The 24080-nt window shown below is 37.5% G+C and overlaps 1 protein-coding gene across 1 annotated transcript; it reads left to right on the top strand.

Moving 5' to 3' along the window:
- The first annotated feature begins 839 nt into the window (after positions 1-839).
- On the top strand, positions 840-19867 carry LGSN (lengsin, lens protein with glutamine synthetase domain). Its single transcript, XM_040983038.1, has 4 exons — positions 840-872; positions 3109-3241; positions 12765-12931; positions 18652-19867. The coding sequence occupies exons 1-4, from the start codon at positions 840-842 to the stop codon at positions 19849-19851; spliced, it is 1533 nt and encodes a 510-aa protein (XP_040838972.1). The 3' UTR covers positions 19852-19867.
- The last annotated feature ends 4213 nt before the right edge of the window (positions 19868-24080 follow it).

The following is a 24080-nucleotide window of genomic DNA, read 5'->3' as shown; positions in this document are numbered from 1 at the left end:
GGAAATAGTTAAGCTTTCAGAAAGTAAAATATTGACTATCATGAGCTGGAGATAGGGAGAATGGGAAGATGTTGGTCAAAGTACAAAAAATTTCAGTATATAAGAGGGTTAATCTAAGAAGATCCATTTTATTTTATAGTGGCCACAGTCAATATTAATAGTTGAATATTTGAAGATTGCTAAAGGAATAGAGTTTTGAACATTATTTTAAAGTTTGTGTTAATATAAAAAACAGATTTCATGTATTTCATAGATAGAATTCTATGTTGGTTGATTATGCAAATGCTCATAACCTCCAGCTTGGGCCAAAGTTGAGAGTTGGGGACTCAACCCAGGTCTTGTGTGGGAGTGACATGATCCTTCTCATCTGAGGCATCACCAGTACATCCCAGCAGACCCATGAGCAGGAGGTTAGGACCTAGAGCATAGCCAGGAGCCAAATCTAAGCCCTCTGGTATAGGATGCTGATCTCCTAAATGGGTCCTCATCAGCTTTTCCAAATGCCTGCCTCCAATTTTAACTATTCTTGCCCCCAAAAATAAGAATATGGAATAATGCAGGCATTAAATAACTTGATTTAGTCATTTCACAGTATTTATGTCCAAAATATAAGTTGTGCACAATAAAATATTTACCATCAGTTAAGTAAATAACCATTTAGACAGGACAGGAGATGCAGAGATGACTTTTTGCACCCAGACAAGAACATTAATGATATGTGGAGTGAGAACTTCAAATCACTCAGGCGGCTGATCCTTTATGGTCATCAGAAGAGTGGGTAACTATCCCACCAAAAAAACCCCATAGGAGTCCAGTAAGAGAAGAGCAATGGGGGCCAGATGAGTGATGAGGCTGGTTTGGCACAGAGGAAGGTAAGAGCTGTGCGTAAAGCATGGCCAGTTATGAAGGTCAGAGTGTTTGATGAAACTGGCATACGGGAGGCCTCAGAAAACACCAATTGGAATGTTTGTTGAAGGTGATGTGAATCTTTGCAGCTAAACAACAAGGCCAAATTTGTGATTTAGATAAATAATCATGAAATAGCTGTGATGGAAGCTATGTATGAGTAGACTTAGATATAGGGTAAGCACAAGGTGAAGACTGTGATGATCCAGGTGACAAAAGATGGAGAACTGAAATATTTAATTTAAAATGAGTCCACTTGAAAGAGTCATCTCATATTCAACGGTTACTATTTTGCTCCAAACTGCTTTTTAAGTTTTTACTGCTGTAAAAAAAAATGGTAGTGTGGATTCATGATCATACATTTTTTATTGTCTTTTTGGACTGTGTTGTTACAAACAATATTGGATTAAAAAGGATAAAAATGTTTAATTAGTTAATTGAAGTTTGTGTTGTATTCTTTAAAATACCTGTTTTATGTTTTTAAAAAAACTTTCCTTGTTTTCTTTGAAAAGCATAATTTAAGGTAACTGAAAACTTTTTTCCCTCTTTGACATATTCTTTTAACTTTGATAAACATTGACCCTTTTTTCCCCATAATTTTTAATGGAGGTTAAAACTTGGGGTTATTCATTTTTGCTTGCTTTGTTTTTAAGCACCACCACTGTTGAGAAAATCAGAGTAGTTGTTAAACTGTGATTCCACTGTAGCATACTGCTATTATACAGGGTCAAAACCAGAGTTTTTAATGTGGTTACATTAAAAAGGTAGCTGCTAGAGAAAATTAAAAGAAAATGATGAAGTCAGTGATATTTAGAATCTAAATAACATTGCTTACTGTATTGGAACTTCATAGGTCAAATTAGGGTCTAAATTTAATGCTTAGCAATATTCCTTTAGGGTAAGCATTCTATTTAATTTGGCCATGTCAATAAATTAAAATATAAAGTGACAAACTTATAGTAATACATGTAAGCAACTTTCAAATACAAGTGTCAGTTGAGAACAAGTGTCAGTTGATAAAAACATAAATTATGAAAATGTCTTATAATATTAAGCATTCCTTATGGCCATTCCTGATTATGACACAAAGGAGCCCTTGGGAAATAACAGCAGAAAAATATCTGCATAGAAAAAGTTCTGGTAGAAATGTCAAAAGAGACTAGAATCAACCTGTTTTAGTAGAATACTGACAATTGTAAAGTTGAGATGAATTAGAATTGTATGTTTATCTCACGCCATGGAAATTAAATTGTTTCTGTGTATGCATTCCTATTTCTTCCAACCAAGCTTATCTCACCTTTATCTTCAACTGCAATGCCTCCTCTTCTGCTTGAAGTTGTCCTCAATTCCCTGCCTACGAAAGACACTTGAAAAAACTATTCTGTCTGTTTAATAATAACAATGTGGTAGATTCTGAGCAAGAGTATGTTGGTCACATTCTCCCTCTGAGGATCCTCAAAATCCTTGTTGCTTTGAGGGGCTTATCTAGTTCATAGTGTCCAGAATCTAAAGCTACTTAGCTAGGGTGTTAAAGCCTTGCCCAATGGGAGCCATCTCTAGGATGCTTAGGGCCTTTGGTATCACCTAAAATTGAGGTATCTTCCCAACGGAGATCCTCAGTAGTGCATGGTGTATGAATGTAAGAACAACCATAGCATCTGTTTAGAAGTTAGTATGAACCAGGCACTACTTACTTGCTCAATATATGTGTACAACAAGGGGGAACTGTAAAGCTTGACAAATGGTGAAATATTTCTAAATTTATTGGTATAGAGCTGCTGACAAAAAACTCTTAATCATGCCTTTCCACTCATCGCACTTTACTAGTGTCCTACTGTTCTGAGACCATTGGACCTCTGTACAATCAACTACAGAGTTAAAAGTTAAACTCTCGTTTCCAAAGGATGCCTTTTTGGACCTTGGCTCAGCACCCAGTAGTCCAGCAATGGTGAGGGAGAATTTTGACTGATAAGCATTTAATAATAATGATTGAGAAGTGAGTACTCTAAGAACAGTTTTTCTGGGTTCAAATACTAGCTCATTCATTTATAAAATCTGTTGTTCCAGGATAATTAGCTTTTTCTTTACTCATTTTTCCTCATATTTAAAATAGATATGATAATGTACTTCAGTGATTGTTTTATGAATTAATATGAGTGAAATATTTAGCTACTTGACTTTTCTGCTTATTAACTCTTATAGGACACAGCAACAAATGAAGTTGACGAGACTGAAGCTAGTAGAATGAATAAATTGAGAAGGACAAGAAAGAAAGTCGCTAAGTCACATGATTGTTCAACTGAAGCAGGAGAAATGGATACACCTGATGCAAATGGTATTTATTTATTTTTATCTATCCATTTTTGTATTTTAAATGATTGTTTTCTATGTTAAAGTTTTGTCAGAATAGGGATCTCCTCCTCTGTTGTTCCTTTCTCCCTCTCTTTTTTCCTCCCTGATTTCCTTGTCATTTTATTACGATAGTGTAGTCCTTCAGCAGCAATCAAGTCCAACATTCTGCTAGTTAAGTGTGTCAAGACCTTAAGATCTAGTGCCCTATTATTATGGCATATTTAACTGTTTCAGTGGAAGTCCCCCTTTTGTTCAGGAGTGGAGAAACCTACTGCAACATATCTGCTTCATGGTTGGCTGTCTCCATTATATCATCAATCTGTGAGAATGTGTATTTACATTTTTACCTATTATATCAGCTTATTTCACTGAGCATAATGTTCTCTAGTGGGGACCATTTTGTTGCAAATGGCAGACTTTTATTTTATTTTATTTTTGATGTCTGTGGAAGTCCCCAGAAGTCACTCATTACTTGTCAAACATACCCTTAGTAACCCCCACTCCAACACGTCCCCAGAGTCCCTTTCCTGAGAGATGCAGCCTCCATCAACCACAGCTCAGTGGTGTGGTGGGCCTGGATGCCAGAGTGTCGTGTTCAGGCCCAACATTCCACACCTTCCCCAGATATCTTTAATAAAAGAAAAAATTGGATTGTGACGATGTTGGTACATTGCTATAGTTAACACAGACATATCATTAGCCAGGCCCTATATCCCCTCCAGCTATTGGCTATTTTTCTCCAAGTAGTGTAACACTTTCCTAGCTACAAGACAACCTAGGCAGTTGCCTAAAGCTGAAGTATTGTTTTGAAATTCCAAATAGACAATGCATTCTCCTATGGCCAGCAAGTAGGACCAATCACTGCCACCAACACTCATGTGGTAGGTGTATCACTGTCCACGAAGTTACTATTTTTCCAAGTCTTCCCCTATGTATGGTATTGGAAGACAGTTGGAAACAAGGGCGATATACTTTAATGCTTTTCTGTGTAATTACAGAGAGAATCAGAAGCCAGATGATGTATCACAAATTGGGGGATGCAAGCCAACCAGTCACGGGACCTACCTCTGCTGATACTCACATGTCACAGGATAACAAGGACTCTGCTGATCAGACAATGGTGATTAAACCATTACCCCCCAAAACGTCAGCCAGTGTTCCCAGTGGTGAACACAACCCAAATTCTGGTAAGAATTTGCCAGTGTGCATTCCATCACTATCTGGCATGCAGTTGTAACCACCAATTCCAACTTGGTATTTGTGCTAGAGATAATGCTAATCTGTGTTGTGTTGAGAAATGCTAATCTGGAAGTTAGAACATTTGAAGAATGTATCCTCCTGTACTTTATAAACTACTTTTCAATTGCTTTTCTTTTGCATTTCTCAGCCAAAAAAAAAAAATGTATGGAAAATGATGGAAGATCTCCCAAGTCTTTTCTAAAAGTGGAATTTTATTGTTTTAAATTTCTGGTGTGTGGATAATAGTATTTTTTAAAGGATTTTTTTGGGGGAGGCCTGGCATGGTAGCCTAGTGGCTAAAGTCCTCACCTTGCATGCGTCTTGATTCTTTATGGCACTGGTTTGTGTCCTGGCTGCTCCACTTCTTATCTATCTCTCTTCTTGTGGCCTGGTAAAGTAGTTGAGGACACCCAAGGTTTGAGACTCTGCACCTGCATGGGAGACCCAGAAGAAACATCTGGCTCTTAACTCCATATTTGCTCAGCTCCGACCATTGTGGCCACCTGGGGAGTGAATCAGCAGAAAGAAGATCTTCCTCTCCGTCTTTCCTCTCTCTATATCTGGTTTTCCAATAAAAATATCATTTATTGGGAATGGCCTGTGATGGTACCCTTTCCCTGGGAAGCCCATCCTGGCACCCAGAGTCTTTGCTGAGATGCCATGAGTAATGGGCCATGTGGCTAACCTTCATTTCTGGCTTCACTGAGGCCCCAAGAACACATCACGGCATCCAAAGTCTCTACTGTTATGTTATCAGACTCTATGGCATGGCCTATAGCTCCTAAGCAAAGACTCTAGTGAGGCAGAACTTTCCAGGAATATAAAGATGACCTCTCAGTGGTCAAGGGCAGGTCTCAGACCTCTCTTTGGGCAAGGCTGAATTCTTTCCTTCACAAAAGACTCTAGCAGGAACTGGAGCCTGGGACGTGAACACTGTTGGGACTCCATCCGTTTTAGTGTTCTATTGACACCATAACAAATTATTATGAGCTTCACATTTAAGGAAAACCATAAATCTATTATGCCACAGTTCTGCATGTCAGAGGTATAAGTTTACTCAGGTGACTTATCTGTCTTGCCAAGGGGTTAATGATTCTGGGAAACAGTATAGTTTCATGGCACTATAGGAGGGGAGCATCTGGTTATTTTGGTTGTAGGACTGAGGTTGCTGATTCCCTGTTGGTTCTTAACTGGGATGTCTCTCAGTTCCCAGGAGCCTCTCTCTGTTCCCTGATTTTTAGACAACGCAGGGCCCCAAGTCTTTCTTATATGTTTAAATTTTTCTTAATTCCCCTTCTTCCTCTTTTGTATAACTAGTTGGAGAAAGGTCTGTATTTTAAGTGATCATCTGGATAATGCAAGATAATCTTCCTGCTTTAAGATCTGTTGTCTTAATTACATCCACAATCTTGTTTGCTTTAATATGTTTTAGAGATTAACAAGGGGTGAACATCTTTAGGGATAATTCTGTCTACCTCATCATTTCTCTTCTCTGAATTTCTCTGCACAATGGCTTCCTGATTTTCCCCATGAAGCAAGTATAATTAACATTGATAGCCTATAAACATTGAGAACTGTTGATTAAAATACCCTGGGGTGGGAGCAGGTAGCTAAAACAAATGTGAGAGGTGGGGCACTGGAAGAAACAGCAAGCTATGATGGTGATGAGAAACTAGAACAGAAACCAGGGGTCCAATTCTGCCTGCAGATAGCCACTTACACGTTTTTTTTTAGAAATAATTTGCATATTGTTTATGTCTCTTTGGGAATTAAAACGGTATATTTAAACAGCTGTGATAGATACCATGTAGCCTGCAAAGCTACAAATATTTGCTTTCTGTCCTTGGGCAGAAAATATGTGCCACACCATGAGCTAGAGGATGGTATTTCTGTGCTCCAGCCATTGACTGTTGTGGGTAAATAGTCAAAAAAGAATTGCTGGATTTATGTTCAAGAGAAACTGAAAGTCGGGATTTTTATCTGAATTTTGTAATGGTTAAATGTTTTAGCGCTAGAAAGACTGACCAGAAAGCATCTGCTATCCTCCTCTAAGCAGATCCTTGTTTTATATATACTAGTTGTAGCCACCCACAGACCAGAGACCAGTTGATCACTTGTTAATCTTAAGTAAAAAATCTGGTGAGAGAATTTATGCCATGAGTTCTCTTTGCAACACTAACCATGATTATGGGTGTGAGTAGCATTATTGCTGGATTAAGTTCCTCAAAGATTCTGATTTCCAAGAAAGATGAAACCTAGAAGCAAACCACCAGGGTATATTTTAAAAATAATTCTAAAAAAAAAACTTATATGTAAAATGCTTGAAATAGTATATGTTTCTTTGTAATGACTATTCTAAGTTTTTCTAAAGATGGTACTACTTCTTCTTCTTCTTTTTTAAAGAAAGACGCCTTTTAAAATTGTTTTTCTTTTTACATCTGTTTTGCCCCCACATTTTCACTAGCAGGGTGGCTCGCACTGTGGCCGTATCAATGAAGGACAGTGAGAGTGTAGCCAATCATTCCCGGTATGTAATAAGCTGAGTGTATCCTGGAATGTATTTTTAAATGCACTTTTTTTTTTGCACTGTTTTGTTTTTTTTCTTCTGAAAGTGCAACGGACTACTCAGCCTGCCCTGTATAAGTGCCTATGTCTTGCTTGTTCTAACTGAAGTATGTCCTCATTGTCACTGGACACAGGCATTTCTCCAGGGCCTTCTAGTTACTATAGAGTGTTTAGGGTTTTTCCTGCTGTTTTTTTTTTCCCCAAACACAGCAATAAAACACCTCCTATAAAAGCACATTGCTTTAATTTATTAGTCCTCTGAGGAGATAGGAAAGGAGAACACCTCCCAGGAATCACACTGTAAGAACAAATGGGCCCCTGAACTGGCAATTATCTGCCTGCTATTTATCATGTGCAGTTGGAAAAGGCTGGCCAAAAAGTTTAATTGTCAGTAACAAGGATGATTTATCTGCAAAAAAGAAATTCAGACAATGATGCAGCAAGATTAGTTGATGTCTCGAAAATGAGATTAGATTGGATAGGGTTCTTATATTTGCTGAAATAATTGAATTTTTAAATGAAAAATTGATACTTAGGAGACAAACTAAAATATATGATGCTATTTTTTACTTATTAATTAGACAAGGTCTTTCACGGAGGATGTGTTAATTCATTCACTGATTCATCTATTCGCTCACACACACACTCTTACTTACCTGCTAGAGGGATATTTATGGGGTGCTTATCCTGTTCCTGCACCATTGCAGGTCCTGAGCACACAGCAACAGCAAAGCCCTGCTGTGGTGCGGCTGATGTGCCAGTGGGAAGGGACAGTAACAGGTGATAAAACAATATGACAGGGAGGTAAAACATGAGGGGTCTGAAGAAAGGAACGCAGCGTAACAGATGGACACTGGCTCAGTTTTTATATTGAATTCCTGCTTCTCAATACTTCACCCCAGAACGTAATTGAATAGAGAGATGAGGTCTTTAAAGAGGAATCAAATGTTAAATGAGGTCCGTAGTGTAGGTCCCTATCTGGTGTGACCAACACTGTGAGAAGATTAGGACACAGCCATTCCCAGAGAGAACGCTAGGTGAAGGTATTGGAAGGAGTGGCCATCTGTAAGCTAAGAGAGAAACACTCAGCTGGAACACTGCTTTTGCTCTTCAGAGTCCAGCCTCCAGGACAGGTTTGGTGAATTTGTTATCCTTCAGAACTGTTTGGCACATATGCACACCTGCCCAGTCATAGTGAAAGCTGGAGGTGTTCGAATGAATCAGGAATTGGATGTGTCCCACATTGCAACTGCTTCTCACACAGGTGTCATTTCAGATGACGATGGGCTTCCCCCAGCACCTTTCCCTTTGTCCTCTGAGGGTCTGTTTACTCTCTGTAATTCTCTCTCTCAACAGTTTAAAGGCCTGTGAGGACAGCTTTTTGTGTTCTTTTTAGAAAATAGTATGAAATACCCAGTGATGATTCAAACATCTGTTGTGAATAGATGGCTATATTGCTTCTTTTAAATAATACTAATTTACTACAGAAAATTGTGAAGGTAGAGATAAGGTCAGGAAAAAAAGCTCAGTAAGGTTAGCTGTCATCGTAACACCAGTGTGCAAATACAATTACTTTTTCCTTTTGTAGGAAACGTCATATGAAACTGCTTATTTTACATTGAATACTGGTTATGTGAAAATTTCCATATTATAGAATGTCTATACATATTTTTTGGTTTAACATACATTATTCAATGTGAGCCAAACACCCAAAGTTTTAGAGCCGATTGGGAACACAGCAGCTGCTCATTTAGCAGGAAGCACTATAATACAGCTTACTTGTTTGTGTTAAATGAAAGGTGAGTCCAAAGCCTCAGAGTTGGAGTGGCCGGCATATCAATGACAGGATATTATCTCTAAGATATTTACATAGGTGGAATCAGTAATTTGTTTCCCTTAAATACTAAAAATCCACTTAAATTACATTTTTAAACTGTCAATCTTTTTGCTCACTTAATACCTAATTATTTCTTGAAAAAGAGTGATGAGGCACTGCTTTAGAATTGTAGCTGTTGAAGATCAGCAGTGCAATAGATCGAAGGCTGTTTGAACACAGACATGCTTATGGTATGATTTCTTTTTTCTTTGAGATTTACTTTATTTTTATTGGAAAGTCATATTTACAGAGAGAAGAGACAGAATTATCTTCCTTCCTCTGATTCACTCCACAAGTGGCTGCAACGACGGCAGCTGAGTCAATCTGAAAAGCAGGAGCCAGGAGCCTCTTCCAGATCTCCCAAGTAGATGTAGGGTCCCAAGGCTTTTGGTCGTCCTCGACTGCTTTCCCAGGCCACAAGCAGGGAGCTGAATAGAAAGTGGGGCTGCCGGATTTAGAACAGGTGCCCATATGGGATCCTGGTGTGTGCAAACTTTAGCAACTCGGCTACTGTGCAGGGCCCGTGGTATGATTTCTTATGGTAATTCTACTCACTTTATGCACCTAAATAACACTTAGGTGTTTTTTACTGTCTACCAATAACTGTTAAACAGCTTGTTTAATCCTTATAACCAGCCCACGGAGTAGGTGATATTTATCATTGAGGAAGCAGAGCACAGAGAGAAGAAGGTTTTCAGGGCAAAGCAGCATTTAAGTGGCACATAAGAGGCCATCACCATGGCTCAACAGGCTAATCCTTCACAATCAAGCACTGGCATCCCATATGGGCACAGGTTCATGTCCTGGCTGCTTCACTTTCCTTCCAGTGCCCTGTTAATGGCTTGAGGAAGCAGCTGTGAATGGCCCAAGTCCTTGGGACCCTGCACCCACATGGAAAACCCAGAAGAGGCTTCTGACTTCGGATTGGCTTATGTCCTATGATTGTGGTCATTTGAACTGTGAACCAGCAGATGAGAAACCTTTCTCTTTGTCTCTCCTTCACTCTATAAATCTACCTTTCAAATGAAAATGCATATATATTTTTTTAAAGAGGCAGATGAACTTCAGTGTTTTGTGCTGAACCAATGCAGTCTATAAAGTCTTCTAAACCTCTGGACAGTATCTCCAGTGGATGCCTGAAACTATGACTATTGGGCTTCAAAAGAGGTGTAATTCAAAGAGCTCCTGGAAAAGTGGAAGAAAGATAAGCTTATCCTGGTGCAAAACATGTTGAATCTTATAGACGGTCTCCAAAAAGATCATGGCAAACACGTATATATATTTTTAAATTGCATGGATTTCATTTTTTATAAAAAGGATTTATTTATTTCCATCCATGGAAATTATTTCCCTGTCTTCCATGTGAGTGCACATAAGCCATCCTCTATTGCTTTCCCAGGCCAAAAGCAGACATCTGGATGGAAGGTAGAGCAGCTCGGACTCAAACAGGCAGCCATGTGGGATGCCAGTGCTTGGAGGTGGAGGATTAACCACTTGCGTCAAGACACCGGTCCTGAATTAATTCCTTTCTTTCTTTCTTTCTTTCTTTCTTTCTTTCTTTCTTTCTTTCTTTCTTTCTTTCTTTCTTTCTTTCTTTCTTTCTTTCTTTCTCTTCTTCTCTCTTCTCTCTCTCTCTCCCTCTTCTCTTCTTTCTTTCTTTCTTTCTTTCTTTCTTTCTTTCTTTCTTTCTTTCTTTCTTTCTTTCTTTCTTTCTTTCTTTCTTTCTTTCTTTCTTTCTTTCTTTCTCTCTCTCTCTCTCTTCCTTCCTTCCCTCCCTCCTTCCTTCCTTCCTTTTTTATACCAAAGTAGACTTATCTTGGAATTTCATTTCCCACAAATGTTTATCCTCATACCTTATTTTTTTTTCTGTTTACACATACCTATAGTAAGAGATTGGCAAGAGTAACTAATACGATTAGAGTAATTAAAACAATGGATTACAATAAAATCACTAGAATCACTGTTCTTGTATTTTAAAATCATTTCTAAAATAAAGGCAGTAGCACTGTGACAACATGATATTCTTTGTGAAACTATTGTGGCTAATATATGTGAGGCCTGTACAATGTGGATATGCTACACACAGTGATGATTTACATCCTTGGACAGGATAAAATAGAATGGCAAAATGGCTCATTACACTTCTCGGAATAGCATGCAATGTAGAACTTGTAGATTGTTTATATATATAACCTTTTAATTTAACTTCCAGAACACAATGGTCAAGGACAACTGAAACTTCACAAGGTGAAACTGAGGATAAGCAGTACAGCTCTGTGTACCATGTGCTGTGAATGTATTAATTTATATTGTAGTAATGAGCTCTGGCTGAGTCTAGAAATATCAATTCTAGTTTCAATTTCAGCAATAAATTGATAAGTGTGATTTAGGTTACCTCATAACATCTCTACAGGACACAATTAATGAGTTGCTCACATTAGATGATTCATTTTCAATTTATTTCAATTTAGACACCTCATACTATCTTAAAAGCCCTGAAAAGAATGGTTTTCTTTGTATTTAACTGTAAAATTTGATATATAATACAGATTTTTCATCTTCTACACTCTCATTATTGAAAAACGTTTTTGTTTGCTTGTATGAATTTTGGTAGAGGTAGGTTTCCTACATTCTGATATTATTACAAAAGGATAATGCACTTATTGCCAAAAAACCACTCAAAAACAGAACAACAAAAATAAATAATTTTATCTAAAACTACAGGAATTTTTGGCTCTCATATACCTTACTAGGTAGGACACAAAGATTAGTTACTCCTCACTAAGGTATTGAGGATTTCTCTGCACAGCCCTCCTAAAACTGTTCTGTGCCTCAACTATTGGCATATACTTTGTTAGAGTTATAAGCCAGTTTGGACTATCCTAAAATCCACCAAGTTCAGTAAAAATTATGCTTCAACACTATAAGCTAATAAACACAAAAATGAAAACAGACACGAAACAGCTGAATAGTACCTTATAGCCATTTTAAAGTGTATAGCAGCTGGATGTGTATAAAATAAAATAGAAATGTGAATGAAGTAATCACAGGATGTGGTTAAGAGCTTATATTTTCTAACATGTTGGTCACTCAATACCATGTCATTTAACCCCATAAGGCTGTAAACTGTTGTTGATGTTATGTTGTGGCTTTTAATTGGTTAGGATGATATTTTGCCAGTTCTGCTTTTAGATCAGAGATGGTCTCCCCAAGAAACTGTTGAAATTATCTGGACAATAAAATGTTGAACTCTATGTATGGTACATGCTTGCAATGAAAGAATCATGACTGGATTTGAACTGTAATACTACAACTAGATGGAGGAATCCACCATGGGGGGAGGGTATGAGGAGGGGTTGGGGGAATCCCAGAGCCTATGAAACTGTGTCAAAATGAAATGTAATTAAAAATATTTAAAAAAAAATAAAAAGAAAAAAGAAATTAAGTCAGCTCAAAAACCTAAAAATCTTTACAATGGTGGTTATCTATGTAGACTTAATGGTGCCAGTGCTATCCGTTATGTGAATTTATTCTGTTTTTTATAGACGTTCTGTAAAGTACGTATGACATTGCTATATACTCATCAAAACAATGTTACTTATAACCTAGTTGTGATTTATAACCAATCTGTTGATTATTTAGACACAATTTCTTTGGAAGATGCTAAAGGCAAGTTAAGAAAAATAAAGTCTCCCATTTGATGTCAATGACTTGAGGACTACATGAGGCTTTTGTTAATAATCAAAATGACCAGTTAACTACTCTCAGGTTTTCCTTTTCTCAATTGTGATGGTAAAGTGAGGCAAAGCCATTCTTTATTTTACAGATTGTACCAGGGATGCCACTCAAATTCTGACGCCACCTCAGCTTTCTTCTAGAATGAAGCATATTAAGCAAGAGATGGCCAAAAATCACCTCCAGTTTGTCCAGTTTGAAGCATCTGATCTGCATGGTGTGTCCCGGTCAAAGAGTATTCCTGCACACTTTTTCCAAGTGAGTTTTGTATGTGGCTATGATTAAATGCAATTTCATAACCATTAACAAGCAAATAGTCCCTATTACATAAAAACAATTTTTTTGTAACCTACATGGAAATTCAAGTTGAAAAACCAATAATTCATTTTGGTTCTTTTCTTGTTCTCCCTCTCATTAAGCATATTACTGGGAACAGAAAACATACTCTCAGTTCTCAAACAGCAAGTTTCTTTACCCAATAGAAACATAAAACTAATTAAGTCTGGCAATTTTAGCTCTTCTTTTTAAAATAATTTTTCTCTACAGTATTATCATTTCTCCTTTAGTCTAATTATGAAGATAGTATTTTATTTGACATGAGAAAATTGTGACAGAGGGACCCAAGAGCAAATATAAAAGAGTAAGAAAAAGAAAGAAAGAAAGAAAGAATAAATGGAAATAATTTTCTAAATAAAGTGTGTATCCTCTTCAGGTTCTAATTCTGATAATATTTTATTGTTATTAGATGACTCAATGGCTTTGAATTTTTGAAAAATGGTAATATCAAAACCTTTTTATCTTTGTTTCGACATTTTTTGCAGGATGTTTCAATCAGTTTATGTCATGCTTTTATTCTGGTAACTGATTTGTTGTGTTTCTCAGGAACAGACATGAGTTAGTGTCATTTAAAAAAATAAAAAAAAACCCATCTTTTTAATTTATTTAAAAATACATTATGTTTTTATCACTTTAATGTCTAAATTACAACTTTCTTGTGTGTTTTGTGTTGGGAAACACTGGGTATCTTCAAAAAATTCTCAAAATCATTTAAAAAAAATCCAAATTACTTTCTTAGAGGGGTTCTTTGAATGTATCCATACATGATAGCTCCTTTTCATCCTGATAACCCAAACTATAATTCACATGACTCTATTTTAATCTATTAGAAAACATAACGGGTACTTCCCATACCTGTGTGACTCCAACAAATATTAATATTTCGGCTCTTCAGTTTTTGTCATATTTGAATTATTTATCCCACTAGTGGCACTCAATGATACTTATTGGAAGGATCTGGACTCCCTCATAAAAATATAATGTAATATGCTGCTTACATTTGTTGAGGTTTTATATAATTTACATAAGTATTATATTCTTTATTCATTTTCTCCCCAAAACTTTTCTCACATACTTTTGTTAAGAGTATTTTTCCATTTTTCTGTTCAATATTCTACATAAAAGAATCAACTTTTTCCTGGAATTCAGCTAGGAAAAAAGGCTTTTAAAAAGATTTATTTATTTACTTGAAAAGTAGGTATAGAGAGGAGAGAGCAAAGAGGGACTGAGAGAGAGTGAGCGAGTGAGAGAGAGGAATGTCTTGCATCCATTGGTTTACTTCCTGAATGGCTCAGCAGCTGTGACATGGACCAGGATGAAGAGGAGCCGCAGGAACTCTATCTAGCTTTCCCACCTGAATGTCAGGGACCATCATCTGTTACTTTCCAGGTGATAAAGCTGGGAACTGGGTAAGAAGCTAGGCAGTGGAATTTGAACAGGTGCCCAGAGAGCGTGCTAGTAATGTAAGTGGCAGCTCAGCCAGTATTGCACAATACTATCCCCAGTTAAAAAACAAAAACAAAACCAAAAAACAACTTTATTTTGAAAATTTTGATAACCTCTCTGTAACATTCTTAAGGGCTACAACTATTTTTGATTCTAATTTTCTACTAGCTAATTTCTCTTTTGATTATCTGTTTATTTATACTAATTATGTAACAATCATGTAATGTATCAAGTAATGATTATGAAGTATCCTTATCTTCTTATGTGTTAAATTAATTTGGAAAACTTGAAGGTAAATATCATTGTAACTGCTTCATGAGTACATATACTTTAAGTTGAATGACTTATTTGGAAAATGTTTTATATAGAACCATTAGAAAGGCTTATTTGTGCAAGCCAATGAGAACAATGTGTGTGCACACATACAAACACTACATAGTAAAGGCATTATTTTTTTAAAAAATTATTTATTTGAAAGCAAAGTTACAACAGAGAGGGAATGACAGCAGAAGAGAGATCTTCTATCTACTGGTTCATTCCTCTAATGGCCAAAATGGCTAGAGCTGGACCAGCCAAGAACCAGGAGCCAGGAGCTTCATGCATAACTCTGTTGTGAGTGTAGCTGCCCAGACAGCTGGACCATCTACTGCTGCTTTCCTAGACACACTAGCAGGGAGCTGGATCAGAAGCAGAGCAGCCCAAATTTAAGCCAGCATCTAAACAGGTTCTGGTACCACAGGTGGTAGCTTCCTATGTTATGCGACAGTGCTGGCTCAGGGCAATATTTTGAATTTGTTTTTGGCTTAGTGAAAAGTAATTTTGATATTTGTGAGACAATTTTTAAATGCTTTTCTACTTGTGAGACATAAACTCTCATCTTGAAAATTATTACATGAGACCATACCACCATACAAAAAGTATTGCAATCTATATCTTTTCCTGTACTAAAATGAAAGAAGTGAGGGCCAGAATGGTTTAGGGGAAGCTTTGCTAGCATTATGTGGGTAGTGAGCAGCAGAGCTGGGCTGGTAGTCTGTAATGCATCATTTCCAGTTCAAAGAACTTCTTTTTTCAACTGGATCTACTGCCTCTGGCTCAGTTTTAGTGTGTCTTTTTCTCCTTCATTTGACTAATATCTATGTTTTATTAAACTGAAAAAATATTGACTTTGGAAAAAAAAACACAATCATCTATTAAGACTAGGGGAATGGACTGGTATGTAATTGGAAAAGACCAAACAGGGAAAATATGATGAAATGATGTTTCCTCTTTCCAGAGAATTTACCCTGTGCCCAGTATTTACTAAATGTCTTACAAATATTAGCACATTTAAACCTTATAGCCAACTTACACTTTGTCTGTTCTATTAAAGGACTGACTAAATCATAGATGGAACTCTTTGATCAAATCAAAACATGATATATTGATAACTAATTTTGGGGTTATTTCACAAGGTGACCTTTATTATGGTCCAGATTTTAGCTGTCAGGAATTTGCATTATTTGGTAAGATTCTCGTTAAGTTCATACTGATCTCTGCTGGAATATGAAGTTGTTCCTAAATTGACTTATGCTAATTCTTTATCCTGGATTTGTTCACAGATATTTCTCAGCACTAGCGATGTGTCATTTGAATTTAGCATGTTTAAAAAGAAATAAGGAAAATGACAGTAATAGGAAAGAGAGCCAGAAAAATACATATTAAATGCTTTGAAGATCGAAGTGAGAAATTTTATTATTCTTCAAGTTTGTGGAGGAATGTTAGAATGAAGTGGTGACCAGCTGTTCTCCCTTATTTACAGCTAAGAGATTACAAACACAGATTAAAAATGCAGGAACATTTAGAAGTCTCATGAATAAAACACATCATCTCTCCTTTCAGATACAAACAGAAGTGATGCAGATCTTCAAGCTAAAAAATCAAATTAACATAGCATTATTTCTTTTTTGAAAAAATAAGTTTACTTATTTGAAAGTTGGCATGAAGTGATGGAAATAGGAAGATAGAGAAAGAAAGATATTTGGTTCACTCCCCAAATGAACCCTAAAGACAACGGTCTTTAAGCATCAATCTAGCCCAACTCTTTGGTTTTAGACATGGAGGCTGAGGCATGCAGTCCAGCAATTTGCCTAATTGCACACAAGTAATTAATAAATAAGCTAGGACCAGAAGTCATATCTACTAACACCCAGTTTGTGCTGGTTTAAAGACTGCTACATATTGGAAACTAACTTTGGAGATTTGTTCACACATGAGTTTTGTGAAACTTTGTGAGGCTGTAAAGTAGTTGAGTTGTAAAAGCGAGTAAAAGGCAGGTGAGCAGCTGTCTGCAGACCTGGCTTCTCTGGTGTTAGAAAAATTGTCCTGTTTGCTGTAAAACTGACCACAATGAGCTCTCTAAGCACTGAGGATGCTTTTAATTTTTATTTATTTGTTATTTTAAACATTCATCTGAGAGGTAGAGAGACAGATCTGTCAACTGTTGGCTCACTCTCCAAATGCACTCAATCGCCAGTGCTGCAGTCTCCTGTGCAGACCGAGACCGAGGTGCTTGAACCCCCATCTGCTGCACATCAGCAGGCGGCTGAATTGGAAAAGGAGCTCAGACTTGAGCTCAGGCATTTTAACAAAAACAAAAACCCTACACCAAAACCCAGATAGCCTCACTGCAGTTAAAGTAACTGCTACTCAAGTCAAAATAACACATGCTAGTGAGGATGTGGAAAAAAAGAGGCTCCAAAAACACTTAGTAGGAATTAGTACAGCCATTATAGGAAACAATATGGAGATTTCCCAAAAACCTACAAATACATCTATTTTTTTTTAAAGATTTATTTATTCTTATTACAAAGTCAGATATATATAGAGGAGGAGAGATAGAGAGAAAGATCTTCTGTCTGATGATTCACTCCCAAAGTGAGCCCAGTGGCTGGTGCTGTGCCGATCCAGAGCCAGGAGCCAGGAATTTCCTCCAGGTCTCCCATACGGGTGCAGGATGCCAAAGCATTGGGCTGTCCTTGACTGCTTCTCCAAGTCACAAGCAGGGAGCTGGATGGGAAATAGGGTCACTGGGATTAGAACCGGTGCCTTTATGGGATCCTGGCGCATTCAAGGCGAGGACTTAAACCGCTAGGCCACCATGCCAGGCCCAAAAACCTACAAATACATATATTCATGACCTTCTATACCGCTCCTGGGAATGTAACCAAAGAGATGAAGCCGGTGCAACCTTTATTCCCATGCTTATCGCAATGCAATTCACCATAGCAAAGATATGGAATTGACCTGTATGCCAACCAATTGATGACTGAATAAACCAAATGTGTTATATACAGACGATGGCATATTACTCAGCATAAAAAATGAAACCCTGGCATTTACAACTAAGTGGGTGAAATTGGAGATCATGTGTGATAAGCAAAATAAGCCAATTACACAAGGACAAATACATCATGTGTTTTCTCTCATACACAGTTTGTGTGTGTGTGTGTGTGAGGGGTCGGGGGGAGGGAGAAGATTTTAATTTGTGTGTCTGTCATATTATTTGGTGTACTGATGATTTTAAATATTGTTTTCACTGAATTATGGAACTGACAAAATAATCTTCTTTACTCACTTTTTGATCTTTACAGGTTCCATAGTATTTGGTGTTAACATTCCTGTTTCTTTAAGAAAAAAGAAAAAAAAATATATATATTGGCCGTATATGAAATGGATGTCAGCATCAAATATATTTTTAAAGATTTATTTATTTATTTATATTTAAAAGGGGGATTTACAGAGATAAGGAAAGACAAAAAGGAAAAGATCATCCACCTACTGGTTCACTCCCCAAATGGCTTCAATGGCTGGAGCTGAGCCAGAGCAAGGACATGCACCAGGCTCCATATGGGACGCTCATTGCTTGGAGGTAGAGGATTAGCCTGTTAAGCCATGGCACCAGCCCTAACATCAAATTGCTGAATCTAAAGCAAGTAAATGAAATTTCTTAAAAAGAACAAGTACATTCTTCAAGACTTACAGTATTAGGTCATATATATAAGAAGTATTTAAAAATAGTTAGCATTTATCTAGTATTAAATTAGTGTTAACAAATGTCAAACACATTTTACTTTTCTTATCCACAAGACTTCTTTTCAGCTCTGATTTGTCTTCAATGTTCAGAACCTGGTTACTCTATCTTTGTCCTTCTTTAGGAAAAGGTGATTCATGGTGTTTTCATGCCTCGAGGTTATCTTGAATTGATACCGAATCCTAAGGACAATGAAGTGAATCACATCCGAGCCACATGTTTTAATAGCGATATAGTCCTGATGCCAGAGTTATCTACCTTTCGAGTTTTGCCCTGGGCTGAGAGGACTGCAAGAGTGATATGTGATACCTTCACTGTGACCGGAGAGCCACTGCTGACTTCCCCACGGTACATTGCAAAGCGGCAGTTGGATCAGCTGCAGGACTGTGGTTTTTCCCTCCTCTCTGCCTTCATCTATGATTTTTGCATCTTTGGAATGCCTGAAATGATCAACTCAAAGACTATATCGTTTCCTGCTTCAACACTAGTAAATAATCATGATCAGCCATTCATGCAGGAGCTTGTTGATGGCTTGTACCACACAGGAGCCAATGTTGAGAGCTTTTCCTCCTCTACCAGGCCTGGTCAGATGGAAATTTGTTTTCTGCCTGAATTTGGCATAAGTTCAGCTGATCATGCATTTACTCTCAGAACAGGTGTCAAAGAAGTGGCAAGGAAATATAATTACATTGCCAGCTTTTTCATTGAGACTGGATTCTGCAATTCAGGAATTTTGTCTCATAGTCTGTGGGATGCCAACGGGAAGAAAAACATGTTCTGCAGCAGTTCTGGGACTGAACAGCTTACAATCACTGGGAAAAAATGGCTGGCAGGACTTTTGAAGCATTCTGCGGCTCTCAGCTGCCTGATGGCACCAGCTGTTAGCTGCCGCAAGCGTTATGCCAAGGAGAGCAAGGACCTGAAGGATAGTGTGCCCACAACATGGGGGTACAATGATAATAGCTGCGCTTTCAACATCAAGTGCCATGGTGACAAAGGTGCCCGCATAGAAAACAAGCTAGGTTCTGCAACGGCAAACCCGTACCTGGTACTGGCTGCCACCATTGCTGCTGGCTTAGATGGGCTTCAGAGTAGCTGTGTTGCAGTGGCTGATTCAGACGAGAGCACAGAACTTTTCCAACCAAAACCATCTGAGATTCCTTTGAAACTGGAAGATGCTCTTGTAGCACTGGAGGAAGATCAGTGTTTGAGACAGGCTCTGGGAGAAACTTTCATTCGCTATTTTGTGGCTATGAAGAAATATGAGTTGGAAAATGAAGAGACAGATGCTGAGAGAAATAAATTCTTGGAGTATTTTATCTAGAACAGAACGATTAACTGTTTCTTGAGAGATAAGCTTATTAAATTACTAACCTACCAGAAATAAAAAGATTGATGTTTTGTAGTTAATAATAACAGAACATAAATGCTATTGCTCTTTTGTGTTCCTCTGGAATATCTGACAAATGAAGTGGGACTGCTAAGAAAATTCTGACTACAGAAACAAACAATAAAGTTGTGGTGAAGCCTTGACACACAAACTTACGAGTCCTTGTCAGTCATTATTTCCTGCCGGTATGTTGACCCACATATGAATACCCAATATTTTTTTCAGGCAATAAATATAATCATACATTACAAAAAAAAAGTCCACCAAAACATTAGAAAGTAAAAATTAAATGACACAAAAATAAATGAAAGGAAATAATAGTTTCAATGACACACATAAGCTATGGTTACTTGGGAGACAAATATGCTAATAGATCTAATCAAGACATATTAAATGTCTAATTTGTATGCATGATTATGATTTTTCCAAAAAAGCAGATTTTTCAAGAATAAGTCACAATGACAGGCCAGCAGAATTTTCACATGTCTTTTCTTTTCACCCGTATCCATTAGCTCTTGAAATGCTTCAGAACTAAGACCACACTGCTCCCAAGAAACCAATTCAGAGAATATAGAATTAGGGTTGGGAACAAATGATCTCACCTTCTAAAGGCAATGAAAACCTTTCTTTACACAATAACTCCTGTAGAAATCCAACACATGAAAGATACACAGAATAAAGTCTGTGGGTGGACTCTGTTGCTTTGCTCCATTTTTTGACAAATCAACATTCCTTTGACACCTCACTCTAGTGATCTGTGGCACGGGTAAAAAACTATTAGTTTAAAATTATGTTCAAATTGTAATTGTGCTGCTTGCAAAGGTTGGTATCTCCCCAAAGAATTCTAAATGTTCCATCCCCTTTGTTTGAATGCAATAATATTGCAAAGAAGGGATCAGGGTAGGGAGATAGGAGGTGCAGGCTGAGGGGAAAGGCAAGGCATTTGCCCTGAACTCGCTGCAGTGGAATCCCACAGGGCACCTCCTCACAAGGAGGAGCCTCGTGGCAACCTGCTAGTTGTCTCCAAGATTCTTCTTTCCGTCTGTTCTCTGTGATAAAGCCGCGGCTTGTAAGGTAGAAGCACGCGACAAGGAATAAAACTGACATTTTCAGTCTCTTGTGCCTTGTTATTAGTTTGGGTCAGCTTAAAGAGATGCGAATAGAAGCCTTGTATGAATCTTCCAGGAAATGTTCTTAAAGATTAGTTGCTGTGCACCCTCCCTTTCTCAGTTTCTGTTTTTTTCCCCTTGCTATTGGGCCTGCAGATGTTGTGACTTCGATTCTTTGTTACTTGAGACAAAACTCATTTTGTGTGTGTGTATGTGTGTATGACAGAGAGATGGAGAAACAGAGAGAGAGAGAGAGACAGAGAGAGAGAGAGACAGAGGGATTTTCAAGGATTTTGAGGATGAACAAATAGAAGAATGAACAGGAGGCAATTCCCTCAGCTCCCCCGCCTAGAGAGGAGAATGCCACACAAGGAGTAGGTTCATTCATGCAGAAAGCATACTGTCTCTCCCGTGGAAGCGTGCAGACCCCTTCACAGGTCATGGGCCTGCATGAGATTTTCTTTTCTTGATTTCATCCCAATCAGTAAAACAGTCTATAAAACTCTGTTAGAAAAACAGTGTTTGTAGTCTTGAACTTTTTCTGCTTTATACATTATTAGTACAATTTATAGAACACATGCTCAGGTTGCCAAGTGTAAGAAAATTATGAGCTGGGAATATTATCTCCTTGTTTTGTGTACAGTAGAGGGGAGATAGAAAATATTCAGCCACCTCTTGTGCATTAGTTTGTATCTTAAGTTGGTAGAGCAGTCTCCACAGGCGCGTCAGTTAAGTATGTTGATATGTACTCTTACTCTTTAAAGTACATCAAAAATAAGCATTGGCCAAGGAAGTTTAGGGCTAAAGAAAACTTGGGACGGGTGACTGTGAAGAGCCTACCTCTTTTCTCAGTTTATTAGCTCTGTATTTTAGAGAGGTCTTTTTGCTGATGCTTTTGCCTTCTTGGCCTAAGTTAAAAAGGCCAGACATTCACTCAAAGGCATTTATTGAGCATCCTTAGTGTTAAGCCTTCTACTGTCATACTCATGGAGGTCAACACAAAGAGTGATGAATAGACATTAAAAGTTTTAGATCTGTGTGTCTTAAATGAAACAGAAAGGTTTTTTTTTTTTTTTGTAAGCCTAATGCTGCACAAAACTATTTAAAAGTCTATGTTATGGTTTGAAAGTGATGCTTTATGAATGTCTTTACAGAAATTACTTTCTTATTTTCATTTACTATAATTGCTTTAATCAAAGCTTACGGGAAAATGTGATTACTGAATATAAAGTTGGTTATTAAATGAGTATACATAAGAAATGTAAATTAAAAATGGTAATGTTAAGACTGAAAATGAAAACATTAGTATCATAGTGAGATGTTTCTACTTTTAAAGACATTTTATCATGTAAAATTCCATTTTACAGAGTCAGGACAACAACAGAGTTTAAAATAGTGATCAAGGCAATGAAAGACCTAAAAACTTTAATATGAATAAAAATTGAAAACACACGGTGAAATCTGAACTTTCCAGCAATACAAAACAATCTATTGACACATGTTGTCGATACTGTCACACAATGCCTTTAAACTTTGATCTCCTTTTAAAGATGTTAAAAATTAAACACTTCTAAACATCACTTGTTTTTGCAGTACTCTCCCTAATAGGGCTGTTCTGGTATCAATAATCAGTTTACTTGATATTTATTAGAAAGGATTAGTTCCAAATATAAAAGGCACAGATCGTGTTATATTTGTGTTTTTATTTTCTGTTTGTTGAAATGTTCTGAAATTTAATAAGTGGTTAATCAACCAGCCAAGGCACACAGAGTAAGCTTAGCATTATTTTTATTAAGGTACACACATTCACATGTCCAGGCAGAGTAAGAAATAAACATGAAAACAGCTGAGAGGATCAAATTGGTTTATAATTAACTCTGAAATTTGATTATCAGGTTTCCTGTTTCTAGAATTTTTTTTTTTTAAAAGAACTACTTACTATTTGCAAGTCAGAGCTGCAAAGAGAGGGAGAGATGTTGAGAAGTCTTCTATCTGTTGGTTCACTCCTCAGATGGCCACAATGGTCAACATTGGGCCAAGCCAAAGCTGGGAGCCAGGAGCTCCTTCTGGGCTTACTATCTGAGTGGCAGGGCACAAACACCCAGGCATTTTGTCACTGCTTTTCCCAGTCCATTAGCAGGGAGTTGGATCGAAAGTGGAACAGCTGAGACATGTACATGGGATATCAGCATTGAAGGCCAGCAGCTTTGTCCATTGTACCACAACTCTGGCCCTCATGTAGAAACTTCTGAGTCAGTAGAGTTGCATGGCGATAATAAGAAACAGAGGGCAAGGTGGTGTGGCCAAGCCTTTGGAACAATTTCTTATGTTTTTTGAATTTTCTCTTGTAAGATTCCATTTTCCCGATTATTTTGCGCATCAGATGCGATCCTGAAGCTAGCATGAATTCTACTTTGGGTAAGCTTGAGGGACTCAGCATTGAGAAGGGCTGTGGTTAAGCATCCCAGAGTGGCAGTGGTGGTGCCATGGCCTTGTTGCAGTGATTGTAGGATCTCTCTGGAGCCATCAACAGTGACCTTTAAGCCTAAGTTTTTGACCCTTCCAGGTGCTATAAGAGAATTAGTATCTTTTAACAAATTCCTTGTTCGCTGAAGTAGTTAGCATCTGCAAAAAGAGGTCTAAGTGAAAATTATTGCATGAAAAGGCATTCACACAGTAAGGGAAATTCGCTAGGGAGATGGGAGAAGGGTAAACAATACTCTCTTGTCAGAAGACTAGGAAGAATTTAATGCTTCTATCAGATTTAGAGTTAAAAAGGTTTATTAAACTCCTTGAACATAGCATACATCATGTGAGTCTTTGTCCCTCACTGCATTATCTCATGCTGCTTATAATTTTATGGGGAAGGAATGCTCATTATTTTAAAAGTCAGGCTATGAGAAGTTTTGGAAGGACTGGAAATCAAACTCAGGTTTTGTGGTCTGGATCTGCCAGAGCCCTTGAGAAATGTCTGGCAACGCCTACAACCTTCCTGAGAATTCTGAATTTCCTGTTCTGCTTCTGCTTCTGGGCTTGCTATTAATGAATGCCTAG

Source organism: Ochotona curzoniae, unplaced genomic scaffold, assembly GCF_017591425.1.
Source record: "Ochotona curzoniae isolate NIBS_2020 unplaced genomic scaffold, NIBS_Ocur_1.0 contig_3819, whole genome shotgun sequence".
NCBI lineage: Eukaryota > Metazoa > Chordata > Mammalia > Lagomorpha > Ochotonidae > Ochotona > Ochotona curzoniae.
Note: the sequence above shows the minus strand (reverse complement) of the source record. Positions and strands in the feature narration are given on the sequence as shown.

Bases quoted from the DNA above. Each gene is read 5' to 3' on its own strand.
- LGSN (XM_040983038.1), top strand. From the start codon at position 840: ATGAGTGATGAGGCTGGTTTGGCACAGAGGAAG. The intron at 3,242-12,764 runs GTATTTATTTAT...TTTATTTTACAG, and splicing joins GGATACACCTGATGCAAATG to ATTGTACCAGGGATGCCACT. The intron at 12,932-18,651 runs GTGAGTTTTGTA...GTCCTTCTTTAG, and splicing joins TTCCTGCACACTTTTTCCAA to GAAAAGGTGATTCATGGTGT.